This window comes from Lissotriton vulgaris, chromosome 9, assembly GCF_964263255.1.
Source record: "Lissotriton vulgaris chromosome 9, aLisVul1.2, whole genome shotgun sequence".
Classification (NCBI taxonomy): domain Eukaryota; kingdom Metazoa; phylum Chordata; class Amphibia; order Caudata; family Salamandridae; genus Lissotriton; species Lissotriton vulgaris.
The window spans coordinates 538568410-538591318 of NC_141697.1; the positions used below are offsets into that span (position 1 = coordinate 538568410).

Below are 22909 nucleotides of genomic sequence, written 5' to 3' on the forward strand. Positions count from 1 at the left end.
TAGTGGCGTCAGTTCTATCTCAGAGATAAACCATAGACAGACCATTGACATACAGTCAAAACTAGAACCAGTGCCCCACCTAATCCCTGATGTGACAATATCCAGTGACTCAGACCAAACTATTGATCTAACTACTGTGACTGAAGCCAGCCTCCTTGCTGAGAAGAAACACAATCCTTGCTCTCTTGCCTTCAAGCACACCACATATTGGAAAGCCAGGAAATGATAACACTTTATGCTGTGATGCATTTGTACCACTTTGTAATGCAGAGGAAAATGAAAAGATTTCCCATGACCAAGAAATCTCTGACCTATTTCCTCTGACTAAGAGATGTGAACTGTCAAATGCTAAAAGAAGTCTGACTGTCAGTGACTCTAAGACATAGCACTAATCTTGGCCCTCAGGAAGAACTTCCTTCTGTGTGTTTTAATGTGCCAAGGACCTGTGAAGATGTCACTGCTGACAACAGCGAATATACTGTTCATAAGCTACTAAAGTCTGCGAATCCTGTGCCACTCCGCCTTCACCTTGTCTTCCTTCAGAGCCAGAGTCCTCAGCGGCCTGCTGCCTTCGGAGCCAGAGTCCTCAGCCGGCCTGCTGCTTTCAGAGCCAGAGTTCTCAGCCAGCCTGCTGCCTTCAGAGCCTGAGTCCTCAGCCGGCCTGCGGCCTTCCGAGCTCGAGTTCTCAGAGGGCCTGCTGCCTTCGGAGCCAGAATCCTACGCTGGCCTACTGCCTTCAGAGCTTTAGTCCTAAGCTGGCCAGCCTGCATTCAGAGCCCGTGTCCTCAACCGACATGCTGCCGCACAAGCCTGCAGACTGCCTGCCATATGAGCCAGAGCCTGCAGCCTGCCTGCCATCTGAGCTTGAGCCTGCAGCCTGCTTGCCATTATACCGGAGCCTCCAGACTTCATGCATTCAGAGCCCAAGCCCGCAGCTCACCTGCATACAAAGTCAGAGTCTCCAACCTGTCTGACTTCAGAGCCAGAACTTCCAGCCTGTCTGACTTTGGAGCCAGAGTTCTTAGCCTGTCTGACATCAGAGCGAGAGCTTCCAGCCTATCTGACTTCAGAGCAAGAGCTTCCAGCCTGTCTGACTTCAGAGCCTGAGCTTCCAGCCTTTCTGATTTCAAAGCCAGAGCTTCCAGTCTGTCTGCCTTCAGAACCAAAGGTTCCAGGCTGCCTGCCTCCAGAACCAGAGCTTCCAAGCTGCCTGCTTTCAGAACGCGAGCTTCCATGCTTCCTGCCATCAGAATCAGAGCTTTCAGGCTGCCTGCCTTCAGAACCAGAGCTATCAGGCTGCCTGCCTTCTGGCCTTGAGACTTTATTTTGCCTACTTTTTGACCCTGTGCTTCTATTTTGGCAGCCGTCAGAGGTCTCACTAGGTATACATTCAGAGACTGAACCTCCAGCATCAGAGACAAAACTCTCAACATGTAAACCTCCAGGGCCTGGGTCTCCAGCATACCAACTTCCAAAGTCTTTTATGCATGGGAGTCTTCTGAATGTTTTCCTCCATGGCAAGAACTTCAGGTCTGCTTCCTGTCACCTCCTTCGTCTTCAGCTAGTATGCCTTTGACCTCTGTGCATTCTGTCAATCCGTTATCTGCTTTGTTTTCAGAGTACTACTCTAGCCTGCCATCATCAGGATTTCAAACCTCTTATTCAAGATTGTGTGCCCCTTGTTAAAGGATTTGGAATCTTCAGGTTCTGCCTTCAATACTGCTGTTAATTTACAGCTTATTATCATACCCCGAAGAGCATCACAGTTTTCCTGCAATCCTCTTGTATCTTGCACTACATCTCTGATGGAAACGCACTTACTTAGGAGCAAAGGCTTTGAATCCAATTCCAGATTCCCAGAGCCGGTCTTTGGAGGGGGTGTACTGTCACGTCTCGCTCCCTGCATTCTTGTGTCCACCACCAGGGAGCTGAACTCTGGGACTCTTCAGTGTTCTAATAAGTTTCCAGACCCTTCCCTTCGTGTACAAACTGACTTCCAGCCATTTGGACTCTACTTGGAAATGGCCATTCATTTCCAATCCATGCCAGGTTTTGTGGCAGCTAGCCTGCTCAAGCTAGAAGTCAGCCTGCTCATGCCTGAAACTCCATTACCTAGAGTTCCCTGCTCGTCTCCATCCATGTTAACCTGCTCACACATGATTACTGTGAGCTCTTTTAAGACCCATTCCCCTTCAATTCAGGTGGGTCATTGTAGCTGTGTGCGGGCAAGACCGACCCTTGTTTCCTAAGGTTTTGATAACCTTGTGTCCAGTGTTTCCTGAGCTTTAGTTATTTCTTGTTCCTGAGCTGTACTATTTTCCATGTTCCTGAATCAGCACTGCCTGCAGTGCTACCTTGACCCATGAGCCTTAGCATTCCTTGTTCCTGAGCTGTAGCAGTTTCACTTGTTCTTAAACTAGAACTGGCTGCTGTGCTACCTTGACTCCTGAGCCTTAGCATTCCTTGTTCCTAAGCTGCAGAAGTTTCCCTTGTTCATGAACTATTACTGCCTACAGGCCTACCTTGCCTCCGGTGCCTTAGCATTCGTTGTCCCTGAGCTGCAGCAGTTTCCCTTATTCCTGAACTAGCACTGCCTGAAGTACTACCTTGACTCCTGAGCTTTTGCTCAATTCTTCTTCCTGCTCCAGCTCTACCTTCAGAGCTACTTTGTTTTCTTGATTCCTGAACCAGCACTATTCTAGTATACCCTTGTAGCCTCACCTTCTGCATAGCCTTTTCCAATCCCTTCTTTTCTTCCTATTTCCTTGGTTCCAGTTCCTAGTTTACTGTCGTTCTATTCCTGCTGTCTTGCTTTTATTACTTTGTATGTTTGTTACTTGCTTTCTGCCAAGATTGCCCTATGATTTCCATCCTTTCCTGTTAAGCACTCCTCCTTGTTAGCTCCTTGTCTATTGTGCTCATATTTAGTTCTACCCCTTGCGGTTTCCGCCTTGCGTGTTCCTGTTTGATTGCCAGGATCCATGGGCACAGGTGACAACTTTGGTGGTGTTTCTTGTTCACTTTGAGTATTGTCTTTGAGTTACATTTATAACATCATCATAGGTATAAGCTCCACAGACCCTGCCTTTGCATGTATATCCTATAAGTAGGTATTTGTAACAGCAATTGTGGGTGAGGAACATACTGAGCTTCAGTCTTACCGTGTGGAGCTCCTGAGTGCTTTACCCCACACTTACTTTATTGTTAACGTTGCTTCATATATATGTCATGCACATTCGTCCTGGGTGTAGTTATTCTGAATTCTAAATCACCTAACGAGTGCCATATCCTTTCTGAGTCATAGCCATCTTGTTCCTTTGTGCAGGCTTCCCCTTTGGATCCCTTTTCTCCTCTAACTTCCTGTATGGTCCTGGGCAGAGCTGTACTCCTCATTCTGTGAACGTTTTTTACTCAGTCGCCAGTCCTTGCCCAAATCCCTGACTGTGTTCCAGACATAGACCCGAAAAATCCCTGACAGACATGCCCCGTCACCCACTGTTCCATGTCTCTCTGCTCTGACCTTACCGTGCCCAAACCCAACTCCTACCATCACCCCCTCCTTTAAAAATTGATGGTCATCTAGAATTCGAAGTACAAAAAATCCTTAACTCAAAGAAACTAAATGGCTGTTTATTTTACTTAATAGATAGGAAGGGTTAGGGCGCAAATGATAGATCATGGGAACCTGCTGGGAATATCTATGTCCCCCGGTTGGTACAACTATTCCATGCACGAAAGCCCCATAAACCTCGCCATGTGGGTCGCCCTTTGTGGGGGGAACAGTTATGATTACTAACTCTTGCACATCAGCATACACCATATGTGCCTCAGTTCATCACACCAAGAGCCATATAGTCCTACCCTCATTTTACACAGTTTAGGCTAAATGTTGTTCCCCAAATCTTTTATAAGCAGCTTGTTACACGAAGAGTCTAAAGAGTTCAGTTGGTTTTGTGTTTTGCTAAGCATAAACTAGCATTACCATGTGCCAGCTTTAATATTTTCCTCATAATTGCAATGCTCCACATTTATGACTATCCTCGTGTTTCTACTAAGCCCCATGTCTGCTCCACATTCTTGTAATTATCTTTGTGTTTATTTGAGGCTTGTTTTCTTAGTTAATGTATTTGTGTCAGGTGCACGTTTAATATTTCCAGTGGCAGTTGCTTGTAATGGTTTCACGTGCATACACTTATTAAACGTGTTGGCAATGATCCATGTGCCTACTATCAAGTATTTTCTGGATACCGAGAATCACAGTTAAGCATGTGCCCTTCTGGAACATGGAACCACTGAACTATAATTAACCACATGCCCTTCCAGAACAGTCAAACATTTAATAAATATTCCAGTTAAACCCCAGTTGGGCGCTTGACTGTATTCCTTTCAAGAAAAACCTTGCTACTTTCTCCCTGGAGCCCCAACCATTCCCTCTTCCCTCATTTACCGTCAATTGCTTGGTCCGCAAAATATGAGCTCTGGAAGACATCTTTGAAGGGCTAATAAGAATTCCCCTGATCCTGCCATCTCAAGGAAAGACCTACCGTTGAGGAATGGCGGTTTTCACTTCTGCTCTGGCAGTCGCCGGGAACGGCAGTTCCACCTCGAAATAAGTCCTGTAGGTGTCAGCACTTGGAACTCTGGAACGAAAGAAAAGAATACCAAAGGAAAGAGAGCAAGGTTAGTGTACTATTGTTGTTTGTTTGTGTCTCTATTAATTTCAATGTTACAACACTCGGACCTCGGGCATTAATTCCTGAACTGAATAACGACACTATTGAGAGCATAATTCACATTCCCATGATCAAAAAAAGAGGAAAGAAAAGTGAAGCTGAAAGACACAGTATAATTCTTGTGAAGCATATGGCTAATATGCTAAATGAGGAGACTGAGAACTGTGACTAAGGACTTGTTATAAGAGTGGTGTGTCTCCGTACCGCAATAGGTCATAATACTTGTTTACTTTTTTCATTATTTTGTAAATGTTTACATTACCTAGTGTGTTTACTAGAAACTGATTATGTTGATTGGCACAATGGATAGTATGATTTATGTTACGTCTCCATAGTTGATCTTTCTAGCACCACGAAGGTGCATCCCACATACAGGAGATTGTTGGGTGTCCTGTGCATAGCAGTGAGCCAGACAACACTCCAGAGGTGCAGTAATTGTCTCCTTTGTTGTTTTATCCCGGCCCACTGCCCTCTTGAGACAGCGTCTGATTTGAGGTAACAGATTCCTTGGTGGAGCGCTGAATTGGGAGTGAGTATCCTTTCCGTATAGGCGATATGGGCACTGAGGATATGATAAACGTCCAGGACCTAGCGCAGGCATTACCAGAAATTTCCGGTGAGGAAATTCCCAGTATGGTAGAATTAACTAGGGCCCTTGGAGAGATGAAGAGTGTGGTTTAAACCTTGTGTCAAGAAAATCAAACCCTCAGGGATAAACTGGTGCAATATCCCCCATGTCATTCGTCCCGGTTAGATTCAGGATTCAATTCCAAGGATAAACAATTTGTCACTTAATCCACGCAGTTTGGAATTGAATTAAGGGTAACACATTTGTCAGGGAATGAGGGAACATCCTTTGTTAATCGCACTGTGCATACAGCAACTCTCACGCCGCTGGCTCCACCAGATTTCTTTTTTGGGAATAGAACTAACTTTGACACATTCTTTAGCCAATGTCAACTATAATTATTGATTAAACAGGGGCCATTCCCCTCTGATACAGCCCACATTGCATTTTTCATCTCCCGCCTAGATAGTGCAAATAAATAATTCTTTATTTGATTTAAACAAATCATAAAAGGGTGGACTTACCACCATGCAAGAGATATTTACATCATAAAAACAACACAGAATACATTTTGAGTCGAGTAAAAAATTAATAACATGCTCTGAAAAAGTAGCAGAAAAAAAAAAAAGGTCTAAGAAGAGAAAAAAAAGTATAAAAGAATAATGGTTATTCAAACAAGAGGCTCGTTATCATTAACTCGTGCTGCGTAAAAGCAACCATTGGAAAGAAGGGAGGAAGAGTCTGTGGTCTGCCAAAGCCTGACCTATTGTCCAGGAACCTCTTCAGATGGTGCCCTTTTTTTCCAGCTCTATGGCGGCAAGGTAGTGATGCTACAAATTGGGCCTCTCATTGAGAATAATGATCCATAGTGGCACGTGTATGCTAGGTTTTAAGAAGCTATGCAACACTAATTTGCAAAGCATACCTTTATTCAGACAAGTGATAATGAGCTTTTAAACCTACGACAGGGGAAGGAGTTACTTTTTTCACAACTGTTTGCGAATTTGTTACTGAAACACAATGGCCCGAAAAAAACGCATATCCATGTTTTATAGGGGGCTGGAAGATGAACTGAAAGATTCTTTGGCTCACATAGTTGACCCCCCTACAGAATGGGGGAATGTATTGATCTGGTAGTTAGACTTGATCATCGACTTACTGAGCGTAAGAGTGATCGATCTAGAAGTAAGCCAAGGCTGTTGTTGGTTTCATCAGAGCGAAAGGAGATTGACGTTACGGTTATGAACTCAGTAGAACACATGCACATTGGAGGATCAAGGGTGCCATTATCTAGTAATGATGAAAAGGATCGACACAGAAAATCTGTGCCTATATTGTGGTAAAGCAGGACACTTTGCACATAATTGTACAGCCAAGCCAAGAGGCTAAAAAAAAGATAGCATTCCTCAAAGATGGCAATGAGGAAAACTAGCAAGCTTGAATAGTACTTAGGTCAACTTGTTGAATAGGTATAATACGTTGACCTCGCAATCATACCATAGGTAAATTCCAGAACACTTAATCAATTCAGTCATCATTATAATTTCCCCGCAACAACTAAAACAGTTGCCTATGCTCCTTGATTCAGGAGCCCCAGGGGGTTTCTTGGATTTAAGTTTCGCCAGTTCCTCAAATATCCTTCGAGTAAATAAACAAGAACCAAAAGAAGTAAGGACACTAAATGGATCTGAATTGCCATCAGGATTAATTACTTATCAAATGATTCCCATAACATTAGTTTGTGCTAATGGGCACAAAACTCAATCTAATAGACACGCACATCGTCGGTGCTGTCCTAGGGATATCAGGGCTACAACTCTATTATCTCTTTATTGATTGGTCTTCACGCCAGGTGATTTTAGGGTCACATACTGCTGTTCCAGTTGCTGTACCACAGCACACGATCTGATTATAACCCAAACGTGTGTAGCTGTGGCACTGGAATTTTCAAACATTCTTCCAAAGGAATATTTGGATTTTCGGGATGTATTTGATTAAAAGAAAGCCACTCAGTTGCCCCCTCACAGGGAGTTTTACAATTGCATTGATTTAATTCCAGGGGCTAACCTACCATGCAGTTACATTTACGTTTATAGAGGATAAAGGTAGAGAATATTTTAAAAATATTTGTTTACATTTTTAATTACTTTTAAAATTTTATGTAAAATATAAGGTGCGGGATGTTGGGTTTATAGGGGATAAGGGTGGGGAGTAACTTAAGAATGTTGATTTAAAATATATTTTAATAAAAAAATTATTGAAAGATCTAAATAATATTTTTTATGGTTTATTATCTAGCACTTTCCTGAGTTTAGTTGGTTTTAGAGTTAGGAATAGTAATTTGTTATGGTTTATTATCCATCACTTCCTATGAGTTTAGCTGGTTTCGGAGTTGGAATAGTAATTTTTTAAGGTATATTATCCAAAACTTTCCCTGAGTTTAGTTGCTTTTGGAGTTATTAATATTTTTTATGATTTATTATCCAGCACTTTCCCTGAATTTAGTGGGTTTTGGAGTGAGGAATAGTAATTTTTTATGGTTTATTATCCAGCACTTTCCCTAAGTTTAGTTGGTTTTGGAGTTGGAATAGTAATTTTTTATGGTTTATTATGCAGCTTTTTCCCTGAGTTTAGTTGGTTTCAGAGTTATTATTATTTTTTATATGGTTTATTACCCAGCACTTTCCCTGAATTTAGTTGGTTTGGAGTTAGGAATATTTATTTTTTATGTAGTATTTTCTTAGAGTTTAGATGTAAATTAAAATAAAACAGGAGACGTATGTCAATTTTTATTGCTAAATGTTTTTATTTGCAAACACATGTATTTTTTGTTATTGTTCACAATGACATTGTTTTTATTTGGTTCTGTTATGCAATTTTTAAAAGTATTGAAAAAACATGAATTATAAATGTTGATGTAATTAAGAATTTATAAAGTATATATTTTTACACATCTTTTTCATGAACATTTGCAAAATTAAAAATATATTTTGACATATTTTTTTTAAACTTTTTTGAAAAATGGTAAATTTTTATGAAGTATAGTCATATAATAGTAAATACATTTTCAGTTCTTTCATTATAAACATTTTAGTACATTTGCTTTGACATACATTTTTTTTTATAATCAATTTTATTCTTTTTTAATAACAATCAAATTCATTGGCAGCAAATCAAGCATCACAGAAAAACACATCTCATCATACAGAATAGACAAAGGTAAAGGTGGCCCCTCCTCACTGGGCATGATATTCCCAAACATTGCTGCTGTGCAAAAAGGCTCGGACCCTCACACTGGTAGTAAACTGAACCATTTACCCCACACTTTGCGGAATAATTCGGGGCAGCCCCGGGCCTCAAAGAGAGACTCCTCCTGCACTTCACACCAATCCACCCCTCTCTTCTATTTCTGCACAGTCGGCGCGGCAGCCTGAGACGAGAGCGCAGCTATATCCCTCTATTCCACTGCCACTGCTGTCCCCAGGAAACGCTTGTCTGCCCTGGAGCCGTCCAGGCCGTCGAACAACCCCAACAGCAAGCGCCTCGGATCATGGGGAACCTCCCACCCTAGGGCCCGCCTGAGCTCAAGTTCCAACCCACTCCAGAACGGAGCCAGAGCCGGGCATTGCCATACCATGTGATAGAAATCTGCTGGGGAAGACTCGCAGCGAGCACAAGCCGGAGAGGATCTCATACGGGCCCGGAAAAGGCGAGCCGGAGTGAGATATGCCGCGTGGAGGTAGTAAAGTTGGACCAAACGTAGCTTAGAGGATGTGGTCAAAGTTTTAGGTGCCATAAGGGCGTACCTCCATTCCGCCTCTTCCAGAGGGCCTATCCACCCCTCCCAGCGCTCTCGGAGCCGGTCCAGGGACGCAGGACCGCTATTCACTAGTGACCGTATACTCGGGACACCCCCCCTCCCCAGGTTCCCCATCATCACCTGAGCATCCAGGGGACTAAATTCCGCAAGAGAGTTGTGGGGGATGAAATGTGTGTGTGAAGGGCGTGTCTGAGTTGCAGGTACTTATAGAATTGAGAATGAGGAAGGGCGTAACATTGTTGTAGGTCAGCAAAGGATCGAATGTGGTCTCCCACCCACATGTCTCCAAGCAACGAGATCCCAATATGGTCCCATCGGTGGAACTCCTGCAGGGACGAGACCTCCCTCAACCAAGCACCATTCCACAGCGGCGTTTGTCTGGTGAGCTTCCGGTCCCATTGCATGTGACGAAGGGCTGTACGCCAGGCCGCGAGCACCGTCCTACTGATGGGGGGTAGATCCTGCGGCACCGGGCAGCCAAATAAACACGCCTGAATCTGCGCGAAGTCTGTTGTTCTGAGTTCCACCCGTTATATGGGTCGGACCAGCCGCCCACAAACCAGTTGTGGATCATGATGAGTCTCATGGCCAGGTAGTAGAGGTGGAGATTAGTCACCCCCATGCCACCGTCAAAGGGGGAAATACGACAGTGAGCCAGGGACATTCGTGACCGCCCTCGCCCCCACAGAAACCGGGTGGGAACGCCGTGCAGTTCCCGGAACCAGCTACCTGGGGGGTGGCTATTGATATTTTGCAAAGTGTAGAGAAATCGGGGGTGGATCATCATTTTAAAAAGTGCACTCCTGCCAAGTGGGTTGAGGAGAAGGGTCTGCCATTTCTTGAGGTTTGCCTTCATCCTAGCGACCAGGGGTGCGACATTCAGGGCCCATTCAAGCTCCGGCACGAGGGTAACCCACACGCCCAGGTACTTAAATGATTGCCTCCGAAGGGGAATAGCCGTCTGCCAATCAAAACAAGCCCGAGCGGGATGCAGAGGGACCAGGGTTGTTTTCGCCGGGTTAAGTTGAAGCTCAGAGACCCGCTCAAAAGTGGAGAGGATCTCAAGACATCTAGGGCCGGAACCGTCCGGATCTGCTAGGTAAAGCAGGACATCGTCGGCATAGAGAGCTATCTTATAAACCTGGCTCACGTCCCAGGCCCAACCCCGGATGAGAGGGTCCTGACGGATGAGCGCCGCCAGGGGCTCCATCACCAACGCAAATAAGAGCGGTGAGAGCGGGCATCCCCGACGGGTGCCTCTCTGGATCGGAAATGTCTTGGAAAGCTCACCTTTAATGAGGACTGAAGGACTGGGTTATTTAAAACCCAGCGGTGCCAGGGGACAACACCTGAAACCTTTGTAGGTAACCTGTTCCGGCGTACAAATGACAGAGACACGGGACACTTCCTTTTGCGTCAAAGATTCGAGGTTTATTTACTGCAGGGAACACAGAATTCACGAGAAGTACACAACGGGTATGTTTTCGGGATCTGCTTCAATTTGCTACTGTGGAACGCTCCTTTTTATACACGTTTCTCTCATACGCTCACATGGTACACAAAGGTTTACAACTTGGTTCCCATAATTATCCCCGAGAGGGGCTGCTTTGATGCATTCAAGGTCCGGAACATAAGTACAGAAACATTTGTGGTTCCCAACTGTAAAAACCCATCTTCCCACCATTAGTACATTCCAATCGGCAGTAAACAGATCGAAGAAGGAACAAGGACAGGTGCAGAGGAAGGCAGAAACAGTGGGGAGATCGGAAAGGGTGTAAAAGGGGGTGGTATCGGGAAACACGAACTACAGGCATCAAAGAGACGTGCCTAATGAGATGCACGGCTGAGACAACAGACCGGCACGGCAAGATGAGCCTCGAGCGGGGCCATCTGCCTTACAGTATCATCCCCCTCATCATAAAGACACTTTCAAGGGAAACGTGTCTTCCGCAAGAGTCTTGGGAATCCCAGGGTCGCGAAGCGGACAGCGTCCGTTCGCTGGCTACTTGAGGGCAAGAAACAAAATGGATGCCGTATCTAAGATGGAACCCGTGGGTACAGATGTATAAATCCACGAAACAAACGAACGGTTTAGGTTACCACAGCGAAACTGCGCACACCCACTAAACTCGTCGTTTGCGGTTCATAGATACCAGACTCGACCATATTCGTGCGAGTCGGACACATCACTTACGATTGTCACGGAACCTCAGACGCTCCTTTTGCCCTCATGTAGGCAAGCACTAGTCAGAATCATATTCAATATTCATCAAACCATCTAGATGTTGCTGCAACATAGCTCTGTCCAACCGAGCTTCTTTGGTAACAGGCGGCTGTCTTATACACGTTGTAGCACAGAGGCCACATAAGGCAGGACCACACTGCACACAAAGGCAACACGTGAACAGGAACACTACAACAACTCCGATGATCATTAGAATCTTCCAACCCCAAGTCGACATCAGGCCCCAAAACCACCCAAGCAGCGTCCAATCCCCTACGTCCACGTGTATGGACTCAGAGATCTTATGCAACCTTGAGATGGCTTGATAGACTGTCGGAGCGTTATCTGGAATGAAAATGCAGCAGCTCGAATGGATCACCTTACATACTCCACCTCGATCTGCTAAGACCACGTCTAAAACCATACGGTTTTGTAACGTCATGAGCCTTTCCGCCTGAAGTTCTGTGGTGATATTACCAAGGGCACTAGCAGTGATATTAGCTGTCGATTCCACCACACGAGTCAACTGTCTCAGGTTCCTACTATTAACCATAGGTCCCCAAAACGGGAGGAAACCCTTGAAAAAGTCTCCTGCCTCTTGACCGGCAGTGTCCTCTTCGCTAATCACGCCTCTCACAACTCTAGTCTTGTGATAATCTGCATCTACAGTGAACGTTGGAGGCAACAGATTTGCGATAAAACATGAGCCCACGAATTCAGAGGGCAACCATGTATACGCACGATCATGGCAGACAAAGTATGTACCCTTGGCAGCCAGAAACACAGGGGACGAGGCCATCGGCAGGATGTATTTCTTGGAGCAAGCACTCTCTCCAAGACGAGCTTTCGATCTTCGGCCACGACCCATCAGACAGAGATTACCAATGTGGGGTACGACCCATATCGGAGGCGAGCTTCTAAGCTGTTTTTCACTCGTGAGCGCACTATACTCGACCTTACTCGGGACCCTATAGGCTTGTACCTCTTCCTCTGGGATGAGCGATGGCTCATAGATATCTTTATCCAGATCTTCTATCGCTATAGACAAAGGCTTATGATACGAGCCAGGACCAGAGTAGGGAGAACGTGGCTCTTGACTGGGGTAAGAATCTAGTGCACTTCGAAACATTGTTTGGAATGCTCGAGCTGAACCCTGGGAACTATAAGGTAAGACCAGATATGGAATTCCCTTATCCGTGGTATGTGGCATTAACCCACACACCCAACAATTTGTAGTATTAACCACTAACTGATGCTGATGAAGGAGCTGAATAAAGGAATTATTTCTAAATTCCACGCGTCTAGCCTGTTCGTGTTCGGGTAAGATTTGGAAAGAATGAGGAGATGCAGTGGAGGTAGATTTAGGTTCAGAGGTAGGAGTAGGTATGGCAGAAAGTAAGAAGTATGACATCATGCAATACACCCCACCCGCCAATAACAAAGAAACAGTCAGAAACAGTAAGAACACTTGAAACATAAAACATTTGGCACGAATAATTTGTTGCAGTTTGAATCTTTGCGCCTGAGCTTCTTCCAAGTCCATCAGCTTCGAAAACGCCATCCCCTACTACCGTCCGCAATGTTTCTTGACGCACTCCGTTCTGTGTAGCAGTAGTCAATCCCTAGGAGTTCCCAGGAACCGACGGTCTTTAGCCTAGCGCCAAGACCTGCTAACCAGAAGGGAGTACACGTGCGGCCCTAAGGTACACCTGGATGCAAGGTATCTTTATTCACAATGTATATACAGAAAGTCTCTTAGCTGTGAAAGTAAAAGCACATAAATGGAACGAAGCTCAATTTTTACAAAAATAATCACAATAATACGGGTGTTTAGAACTGATCGTAGCAAATGGGAAAATGCAGTTGTCAAGGGACAGAACGGAAATGTATTTGTCTCTGGTGTTAGATCGCAAAAAGTATCGAGTTTTCCCAGGACGTGTCTGTTCGTCAAACAAAGAGTCCGATGAAGGAACAGAGTTCTGCCGATCAGTTGATTGTTCCAACCTTGAGTCTTGTGATGACAAATGCTCAACAATGTCTTTCTGCTGCACTGAGGGTTCTCCGACAGGCTGTGCTTCGCTAAAGGGTACAAAAGTCTGTGGTCCTTCGGTTTCAGATGAAGCAATGCCCTTCCTCACCCACGAGTCTGCCGGTAAAGGTATAGGAACCTTCTTAGTATGGGTGGCATGCACCCAATTTTTCCGCCCTTCCAAACGGACGGCAGTTCTCGTGGCAAGGAGGACCTGGTAGGGTCCAGTGAAGCGGGGTTCCAAGTTCTTTTTTCGGGCAAAGTTGCGGGTGACCACCCAGTCCCCGAGTTGGTGGCCTGGACCCTCCGTCTGCGTTGGCAGTGCTTCGTAAACCTGTTAGTGAATTAACCTCAGTTTAGCAGTCAGATCATAAAGATGATCAATCAACATTGGGTACTCAAGATTAGAAAATACACCCGGTCTAGGAACCCCCCAAACATTCGCAGGACGGCCGAACACTATTTCATAGGGACTGAGCCCTACTCGGGAGTGTACTGTCGTCCTTGTTGACAATAAGGCAAGGGGTAAAGCGTCAGGCCACGAAAGACCAGTCGTAGCCTGAATCTTAGCCAGTTTGAGTTTAAGGGTGCCATTGTACCCTTCAACCAAACCTGCTGACTGGGGATGATTGGCGCTATGGAATTTTTGATTAATTCCAAGGCCCTTACACACACTCTTCATCACACTCCCTACAAACTCACTTCTGTTATCAGACCATACAATTCGAGGCATTCCATAGCGAGGAAAGTATTCCTTCAGCAGGATTTTCGCAGTAGACAGGGCAGTATTGTCTTTAAGAGGGTAGGCTTCAATCCATCGGGAGAATGCGCAAACCACAACTAAAACGTATTTCAGATTATTGCATCCCTCCATATGGATGAAGTCTAGCTGAATTACTTCAAAAGGATATGAAGGGGGAGCAAAATGGCCAGGAGGTGTGGGGGTCCCCTTTCCGGGATTGTATAACATACATATCATGCAATTCTTCACCAATCTCTCAGCACACTTCGTAATACCACCATTCTTCCACACAGGAGACAACAACTTACAAATACCTTTCGCACTAATATGTGCTAACCCGTGTGCCATTGTCACAACAGCCAGCACATACGCATCTGGTAACATCCACCTCTTGTGTTCCGACAAATCGACCCAGCAACCATTCACATCCAACTTTCCCGTACTCTCTTTCCACTTCGTTTTTTCAGTCTCAGTGGCCTCATTCTGAATTGCTTTCACGCTCTCGATAGTGTCTTCACACATGCTAGTCTCTGTAGGCCACCTAACCGAACTCGTCACATACATTCTAGTGCTAGGGTTCCGGGCAGTTTCCTTAGCAATCTCATCCGCGAACGCATTACCACGACCAACATCATCCGTCACCTTACGGTGCGCACTACATTTAACAATCGCTACCTGCTTAGGCAACGTAAGTGCATCCAAAAGATCATTCGCAAGCTGTCCATGCTGAATCTTCGTGCCATGCGACGTCATAAAACCTCTCTCTCTCCATAATCGTCCAAAACTATGGGCGACGCCAAAGGCATATTGGCTGTCGGTAAACACATTCACTCGTTTCCCTTTCGCCAACACACACGCTCTAGTTAGAGCGATCAGCTCTGCAGCCTGGGCAGAGTTCTGATTCAATCTTGCAGTTTCCACGACAGTATTCAAAGTTACAACAGCATACGCAGTCGTCACATCACCATTCGGCAATTTAAAACACGAACCATCCACATACAAGGTCCCATCGGGATCTTCCAAAGGAGTGTTTTTAAGGTCCACTCGACCTTTTGTTTCCTCCTCAGTCCTTAAATAGCAATCATGGGCTGCTACTTCATCTGACTCTGTACTAATTGGCAACAAAGTTGCCGGGTTCAGGACATTACATCGTTTTATCTGAATATGGCTTGCCAACAACGTCAACTCGTACCCTGACAACCTCGCACTCGTCAAGTGCTGAGTTTTCGTACGATTCAAAAGAGTGTCAACTGCATGCGGAACCATCACCGTAAGCATATTATCCATGACCAATCCTGCCTATTGTCGGATGGAGACCGCGGCTGCCGCTGTTGCTCTCAAACAACTCGGCAATGCTCTAGCTACCGGGTCCAAGGTCGAGGAAAAATATGCACATGGACGTTGTTTATCACCGAAAGGTTGCGTTAAAACACTTAACGCACAACCTTCCCTCTCGTGAACGTATAGTGTAAACGGCTTGCTATAGTCAGGAGTACCTAACACAGGAGCCGAACACAATGCGTCACGTAGTTCAGAAAAACTTTTCTGACATTCTTCCGTCCATGGTAAAGGAGTTGAAACATCCTTGCACGTAAGAGCCACCAATGGTTTCGCTAACAATGAAAAATTCGGAATCCACTGTCTGCAGTACGACGTGATACCTAGAAAGGCACGCACATCTCTTTGGGTTGTCGGCACAGATATGCGCGCAATGGCTGCAATTCTCTCTGGGGTCAACCTTCTTCCCTCCTTTGACAATAAGTGACCTAGATAGGTTACTTCTTGACAACAATATTGAAGTTTAGAAGGAGACACCTTGTGATGTAAGTCACAGAGATGCTGCAACAATGAAATAGTGGCAATTTTACAAATGTCCTTAGTATCTGCAGCCACCAATAAGTTGTCGACGTATTGGATCAAAGCCGCACCAGCCGGCAACACAAACGCATCCAATTGACCTTTCAAGGCTTGACTGTAAATAGATGGACTCTCACAGTAGCCCTGAGGAGCACGTTTGAAGCGGAAGCTACGGCCACCAAGAGAGAAACTGAAAAGGTCTCTGCTTTCTTCAGCAATCGGAATACTGAAGAACGCATTCTTCAGATCGATTACTGAAAACCAAGATGCAGAAGCTGGAATCAGAGTCAGTAGCGCCGTGATGTCAGGCACAACAGGGAACTGAGGAATCACGATTTTATTGACCTCCCGCAAATCGATAACAAAACGATAAACAGGTGGTTTAGAAGGATCGGTACGTTTCAGGATAGGCAGTACAGGGCTGTTGCACACGTTTCCCCCGAGTCTCCTCAATGACATCTTTCCCGATCAAATCATAGATGATCGCCAACAATGCTCGTTCACCGTCAAGGGAGATACGATACTGGGGAATACGAGGCAATCGCACATTAGATTTCACGTGCACAACATAAGGGGAGATGTCAAGCAGGCCCACGTCATTTGGACCTGTTGCCCACAAGGATGCAGGAAGAGAACTCAATTCCGGTGGGAGCTTATCGAGAGACAAATACATAGGAGAGACAACTCTCTCACCCAACGTAAGCTTTACTCCCGCAGGGGAACAATACAAAGTCGCATACAGACGTTTTAGCAAATCCAGGCCCAAGAGATTTTCACCACATCCAGTGGTCAAAATCAACGGAGCTTCGAGCTCACGTGGCCCAATTGTGAGTGGCAATGGGCACGAAACCGGATTGCTAACAGGGGCGCCAGAGAATCCAACGGAAACATTTGTTAAGCCAGACAAAGGTGCGCCAGGGAGTTTCGAATACATGATGGAACTTTTCGCTGCACCAGTGTCCAACAGAAAAGGCTCAACGACGCCCGAGGTGGCAACTGCGACGTAAGGCCCTCTCTGATCAACCGGAACTGATACCACTCCCTCTCCTTGTCTACGGCTGTCCTAGTAATTACCGTCGTCAGCATCCTGATCAACGTAATAATCATCTACGTTGTATTGCGCAGATCGTCCTTGCGATGATCCACGTTGATCAAAACAATTATTAGAATTTGATGAATTGTCTGAACGATCGTTGGGAGCACCTCGCCCCTACCACGTGACGTCTGCTGAGCACCACCACGATCTCCTCTAGATATGTTACCACTACTACGCTCATTTAGAACAGGACAATTGAATTTTAAGTGACCCTCCTGTCTACAATAGGCACACTGATTGTACCCTAATGAAAATCTTGGCGAAGAGGAGTCAGGTCGCGATTGCGACCTATTAGATTGCGACTGCGATCGATTACGTTGTTGTGAATCATTCTGATTCGAGCGCGGAGGATACGCTTGCTGCAACAACACCTTAGTTTTAAGTTCTTTCGTCTTTTTATCGGCACGATCATTCTCTTCTTTCTCCCTATTCTCATAATATTGTGCCGTAGCTAATATTTGGGCGGACGTAGAAACAGCCCACGCACTCTCAGAATTTTTTAATTTATTGCTCAAATCGGGCAATAAGTTTGAAACAAATTTATCCACAAACAACCGGTGACCACCCTCGGTACTCATATCCTGACCACTATGATCGATGAATGCCTCCTCAAATCTTGTAAAGAAGTCAGAGACACTCTCGTCTTTCTTCTGTCTGCAAGCTGACAACTTGTCCCAGTTCACCCTCATAGCTGGCATGAGCGTTTTCATCAAGGTAATGATTCTCTGAGGGAGAGCAGTAATAAGCTGTTCAGGCTTAGCCCCGCCAACTTGTCGTGTATCGGCCGCAGTAAGGGCAGCCCAATCGCCACCTAATTCATTTGCATGATCTTCGTGCCGAATCTTAGCCCATACCGGTTGCGGTACGACGTTGCCAAACAGCATATCGATATCGGCAAGATTCATTATCGTCGCATCCACGAGCTGCGACAACTCCTTGTAATACCCTGCAGGATTTTTGCGAGGGTCAGGCAAAGATTGCTTTACCTGTAAGACTTCTGATCGTTTCCATGGGAGATGTATCCATACTCTCTGGAAATGTGGCAGAACAATAGGAACAGCAGTAGCATCACCTGGCATCCACACGGGTGGAACTTCACGCATAGGAAACTGACCAGACGTATCTAACTGTCTCTCAACATCCTCAACGAACAATGCTTGAGGTATCGGAGAGGGGCGGAAAGCTAATAATTGTTCGATGGCACGTCGAACATTGGTACCCACCACCATTCCGCTCGAAAACTGAAGCTGTAAGTTAGTCAAGGCAGTTAATACATCTTCCGATGCATCTGCCGATATTTGATCGCGCAAAACCTTGCACATTTCTTCAAAAACATACCTCTGTGTCGGTATATTGAATTGACTGAACGTATCCAACACCGAACGTGGAGGATTTCTATGAGGATGCAACATCCATGACATCGCCATATTGTACAACGCGGCACGTTCCCTATTACCAGGGAGCTGACTACGCCTTTGTGGACCGTCCAAATCAGCGGACTCAAGAATAGGTCCAAAAGAATTGAAAAAGTTAGCAGCCATTGAAGGGGTACGACGTCGAGTAATTGGAGAAGTATACGATAGAGTAGAAACAAGAGAAGGAGTAGGAACAGAAGAAACAGTAGGAGTAAGTAGAACAGGAGCAGTAGCGGGAGCAGGAGTATGTGGAAGTGCAGGCGGAGGAGCAGTAGGAACAACAATAGGCAAGGGAGCAGGAACAGTCGGAAGAACAGGTTGAGGAGCAGGTACAAGAACAGGGGCAGGGGGAACCACAGGAGCTGCGGTACCCTGTGCGTACGAAGGTGGTGACTTCATAAGATAGGACATTAAAGGATCCTCAACTAATTCCTCCTTCATATCTGACTCCGTTGGCAAAGCGGGATAACATTTATCTATAGTCATACGCTGAAGCCTGTCAAAAACTTCCTTTTCCTTATCCTCCTTATCACGCTGAAACTGCTCTGCCTTCTTTACAATAGTAGCAACACCATCTCTCTGATTACGTTTAGTCTGTCTGATCTCTTTCTGTCGGGCTTCTTTACGCCACAACCAAAAGGCATCAAACATGGCCGGCCTTGACTTTTTCTTAAACAATTTCGCCTCGAGGTTATCTAAAATCGGGGTCTCAAAACTACCATGAGGTGGCCAACTAAGGACACCATCCTTTTTAGTGTAACAAATCCAATATTCATTAAAGGTAATAGGACCTAACCCATGTTTACTGTACAGTTCATAAGTTGGAGTTCCAACCGGAGGTATCAGACCCGAGTCCTCCAGTCGGGAATCCGTACCACAACGTCTGAAACAACTGAACAAAGTACTACGACCAGGCATCTTGCACACTAGCCGAGTTTCACAAACTTCAAGGGTTACGGGATTTACCAAGTCCCAGCAAAGAGCAAAAACCCTCGGTTTTGGCGACTGCAGGCGTCAAATAACACAACAAAGAACCAAATACTAAGAACCACAAATGCAATGGAACCATGCAACAACTAAGCAACCACAACCGAGGACTCTGGGAGCGACCCACAAATACTTAACTCAAAGATCAATGGCGTCACCAGGAAGGCCCGTCAATCGTCTCGCTGTACCAAGGTCTACGCCAGGCGCCAAAACAGGTCTACAGTCAGGGCAGCAGTCCGTCGCAGCCGTCAGGAGGCGGGAATCTTCGCGGGAAAAGTCGTCGGGCCACTTATTTCGACAACAGGATCGATGAAGCGGAGTGCACCTTCCCTCGGAGATTTCACACGAAGTTCCTCACGATCGTCGGGCTTGGACCGGTACCACTGATGCAGCCCCACGTGGGGCACCAACTGAAGGACTGGGTTATTTAAGACCCAGCGGTGCAAGGCGACAACACCTGAAACCTTCGTAGGTAACCTGTTCCGGCGTACAAATGACAGAGACACGGGACACTTCCGTTGGCGTCAAAGATTCGAGGTTTATTTACTGCAGGGAACACAGAATTCACGAGAAGTACACAACGGGTATGTTTTCGGGATCTGCTTCAATTTGCTACTGTGGAACGCTCCTTTTTATACACGTTTCTCTCATACGCTCACATGGTACACAAAGGTTTACAACTTGGTTCCCATAATTATCCCCGAGAGGGGCTGCTTTGATGCATTCAAGGTCCGGAACATAAGTACAGAAACATTTGTGGTTCCCAACTGTAAAAACCCATCTTCCCACCATTAGTACATTCCAATCTGCAGTAAACAGATCGAAGAAGGAACAAGGACAGGTGCAGAGGAAGGCAGAAACAGTGGGGAGATCGGAAAGGGTGTAAAAGGGGGTGGTATCGGGAAACACGAACTACAGGCATCAAAGTGACGTGAATAATTAATTTACTCTCTTAATTTCTATGCAGATAAGTACTTAATCAATAATAACTCAATCAGAATGAAGGAAAACAGAGTCCGTGGTGTAAGAGTTTCTAAGGGTTTTATTCCTCATAAAGGAATCAGGATATCATGTTCTGACCACCACACAGGGTGTCAGAAGGGATAGATGAGCGCGCTCTCGTTTATTGACAATACATAGCTTATATACTTGATTTACATCATAATGTTCAATGTAAGAGGCGTAACAGCTGAGAGAAGACAAGATAACAGTATACACGTGGTATTAGTACATCATCAAGAGGCGTAAACTAGGCGTAAACTAGAGGTGTGTGCTAGAAACGTCACTGATAGGTGACGCAAGTGGGTGGCACCAAGGGGTGGTGCTAACAGAATGTTGCAATGTCAGCAGAAATCGGAAGCTTGGATGCGCGCGCAGCTGCATGACGTGTGATTGACGGGGTGCAGGGGACTTGACATTTACACTGACGGAAAGAGACAGAAGTCTGGCATGTCAGATCAACTTGTGCTTCTATCATATCTGATATCTGATGTTTAGGAACTAAGCTATCTGGGCAGAAAGGTCTCTAGAGCAGAAGCTATTCTATACTTGCTGTGAGTGCGTGTATAAGCGCCTGAGTGTCTGTATGAGAAGCGTGGGGGCATGGGGCCTTCCATGGAAGCATGGCAACAGAGGCTATGAATTACTTGCATAGAGACAGGTCGGCCCTTTTAGCCCTGTAGCTGAGGAAGGATGTTTACTGAAGCTAGCAGGAAGGAATGTATTTTCGGGGAGGGAAACAGATAACTCGAAGGTTATAGTCAATCTTGGCAGGCAGCAGGCTGAGCTGAGCACGGAGGGCCGCGCTAGAAGTAAGTCAGAGTTCACGGGTACGGGGGCTGCTTGGGCAGGGGCCCTCGCAGTCAGAAGCCAGAAAAGAGGCTCGGTGGCAGAGATTCAGGGCCTACTTTCAGCCAGGCTGAAAAACGTAGGAGTACACTTCAAAAAGACGTTGGCATAGCATACTTAGGAACGGACCATCTAACCCATTCATGGTGGGTCTGAAAGAGGACAAGTTAACGTTGGACGCAAATGTATTTGCGTCTTCATAGCTGGTACAGGAGGGAAGTTACATGCACTTTAACTCGTACATGGAGTCGGTGGGGTACTCGCTAGGGAACACAACATGGCCAAAATTTAATTTTCCTCATTCCCTCCTTGTTCCCTACGGACCCTTCATGATATATCGATCCTCATAAATTGATCGGTTTGCTCTTGTAACATTATATGTTCGTCTTTCTTTCTTTGACTGTTTGAGAGACAACTGGAATGCTCAATGCAGGATGTGGCACACAGTCCACATATCGCTGGCCCACACTGCAGGCACAGGCAGCAGCTGAATACTATAACAAGGCCAATGCCTAGGAAGGATAAGATCTTCCATCCCCAAGCGGTTAACGTTGTCCAGAACCAACCGGACCAAGTCCAGGTGCCTGGATTCTGATGTATCTGATTTGCAATTTTATGTAGACGGGTAATAGCTTGATAGACAGATGGTGCATTTTGTGGGATGAAAACACAGCAACTTGACCCGATGACCTTACAGGCTCCACCTCTATCTGCCAAGATGACGTCAATTACAAGACGATTTTGAAGGACAACAGTCCGTATAGCAGACTGCTCTTCTGTTAAGTTACCTAGAGCGGAGGCAGTTTCATTCACTACTGCTTCAAGAGTTCTTGTTAATCTGCGTATTAATTTACTGTTTTGGACAGGTCCTAGGAAGAAAAAGAATCCTTTATTAAAATCAGTGTACTGTTCCCATGCCGTTTCTGTGTAGTCGACAAGGGGAATATCTCTTTTGGGTCTATTCGGTGCTAGATTCGTATTTCTATGGTAATCAGGGGGAGCTAGAAAAACAGGTGGCAGAAGGAATGCAATGTAACAGGTACCATCCCAATCTGGAGGCAAACGTATGTATGCGGTATGACCACAAACAAAGTAGGAATGACTGGTAGCTTTAAAGGACGATTTACCATGGTCACTGAACTCGACCACAGTAGTGCATTTACTATGGCCTACGTGTACTGAACCTTTCTTGCTAACACATAATTCACCTGTGACTGGTAATACTAACATATGGGGCAGAACTGGAGCAGTTTCGGATTCAACAGTAAGGATCATAAGGCTAATTGTATAATTACCTAATCCATATACTTCATTTTCTAGGTCAGTTCCTATTCGAGTGGGAAGTCCCTCTTTATCAGGATAACAGACGTTGAGCAGGACTAAGTTCAAGTTTCCCCAAACCCAGCCCCCATCAAAAACAGCAATATCGGAATCTAAGGAATTAATTATTTTAAACCAGGCTCCACAGGAGCCATTGTGAGTGAATGGGTACGGAAAAAGAGGCAGAGCTCCCTTGTAATTCTGGTAGGGAGGGAGTCGGCCACATATCCAACAGTCTGTAGCATTATTTGTCTGATGGGAATGGTGTAA

The 22909-nt window shown here is 45.5% G+C and overlaps 1 protein-coding gene across 1 annotated transcript in view; it reads right to left on the reverse strand.

Annotated features, from left to right (window-relative positions):
* The window catches only part of LOC147690382 (uncharacterized), a 2590730-nt gene that overhangs the window by 2178363 nt on the left and 389458 nt on the right, over positions 1-22909 (reverse strand). The window contains exon 2 of the mRNA XM_086936677.1: positions 4545-4640. Coding sequence (XP_086792803.1) covers positions 4545-4640 — 96 coding nt within the window. The remainder of the gene's footprint in view (positions 1-4544; positions 4641-22909) is intronic.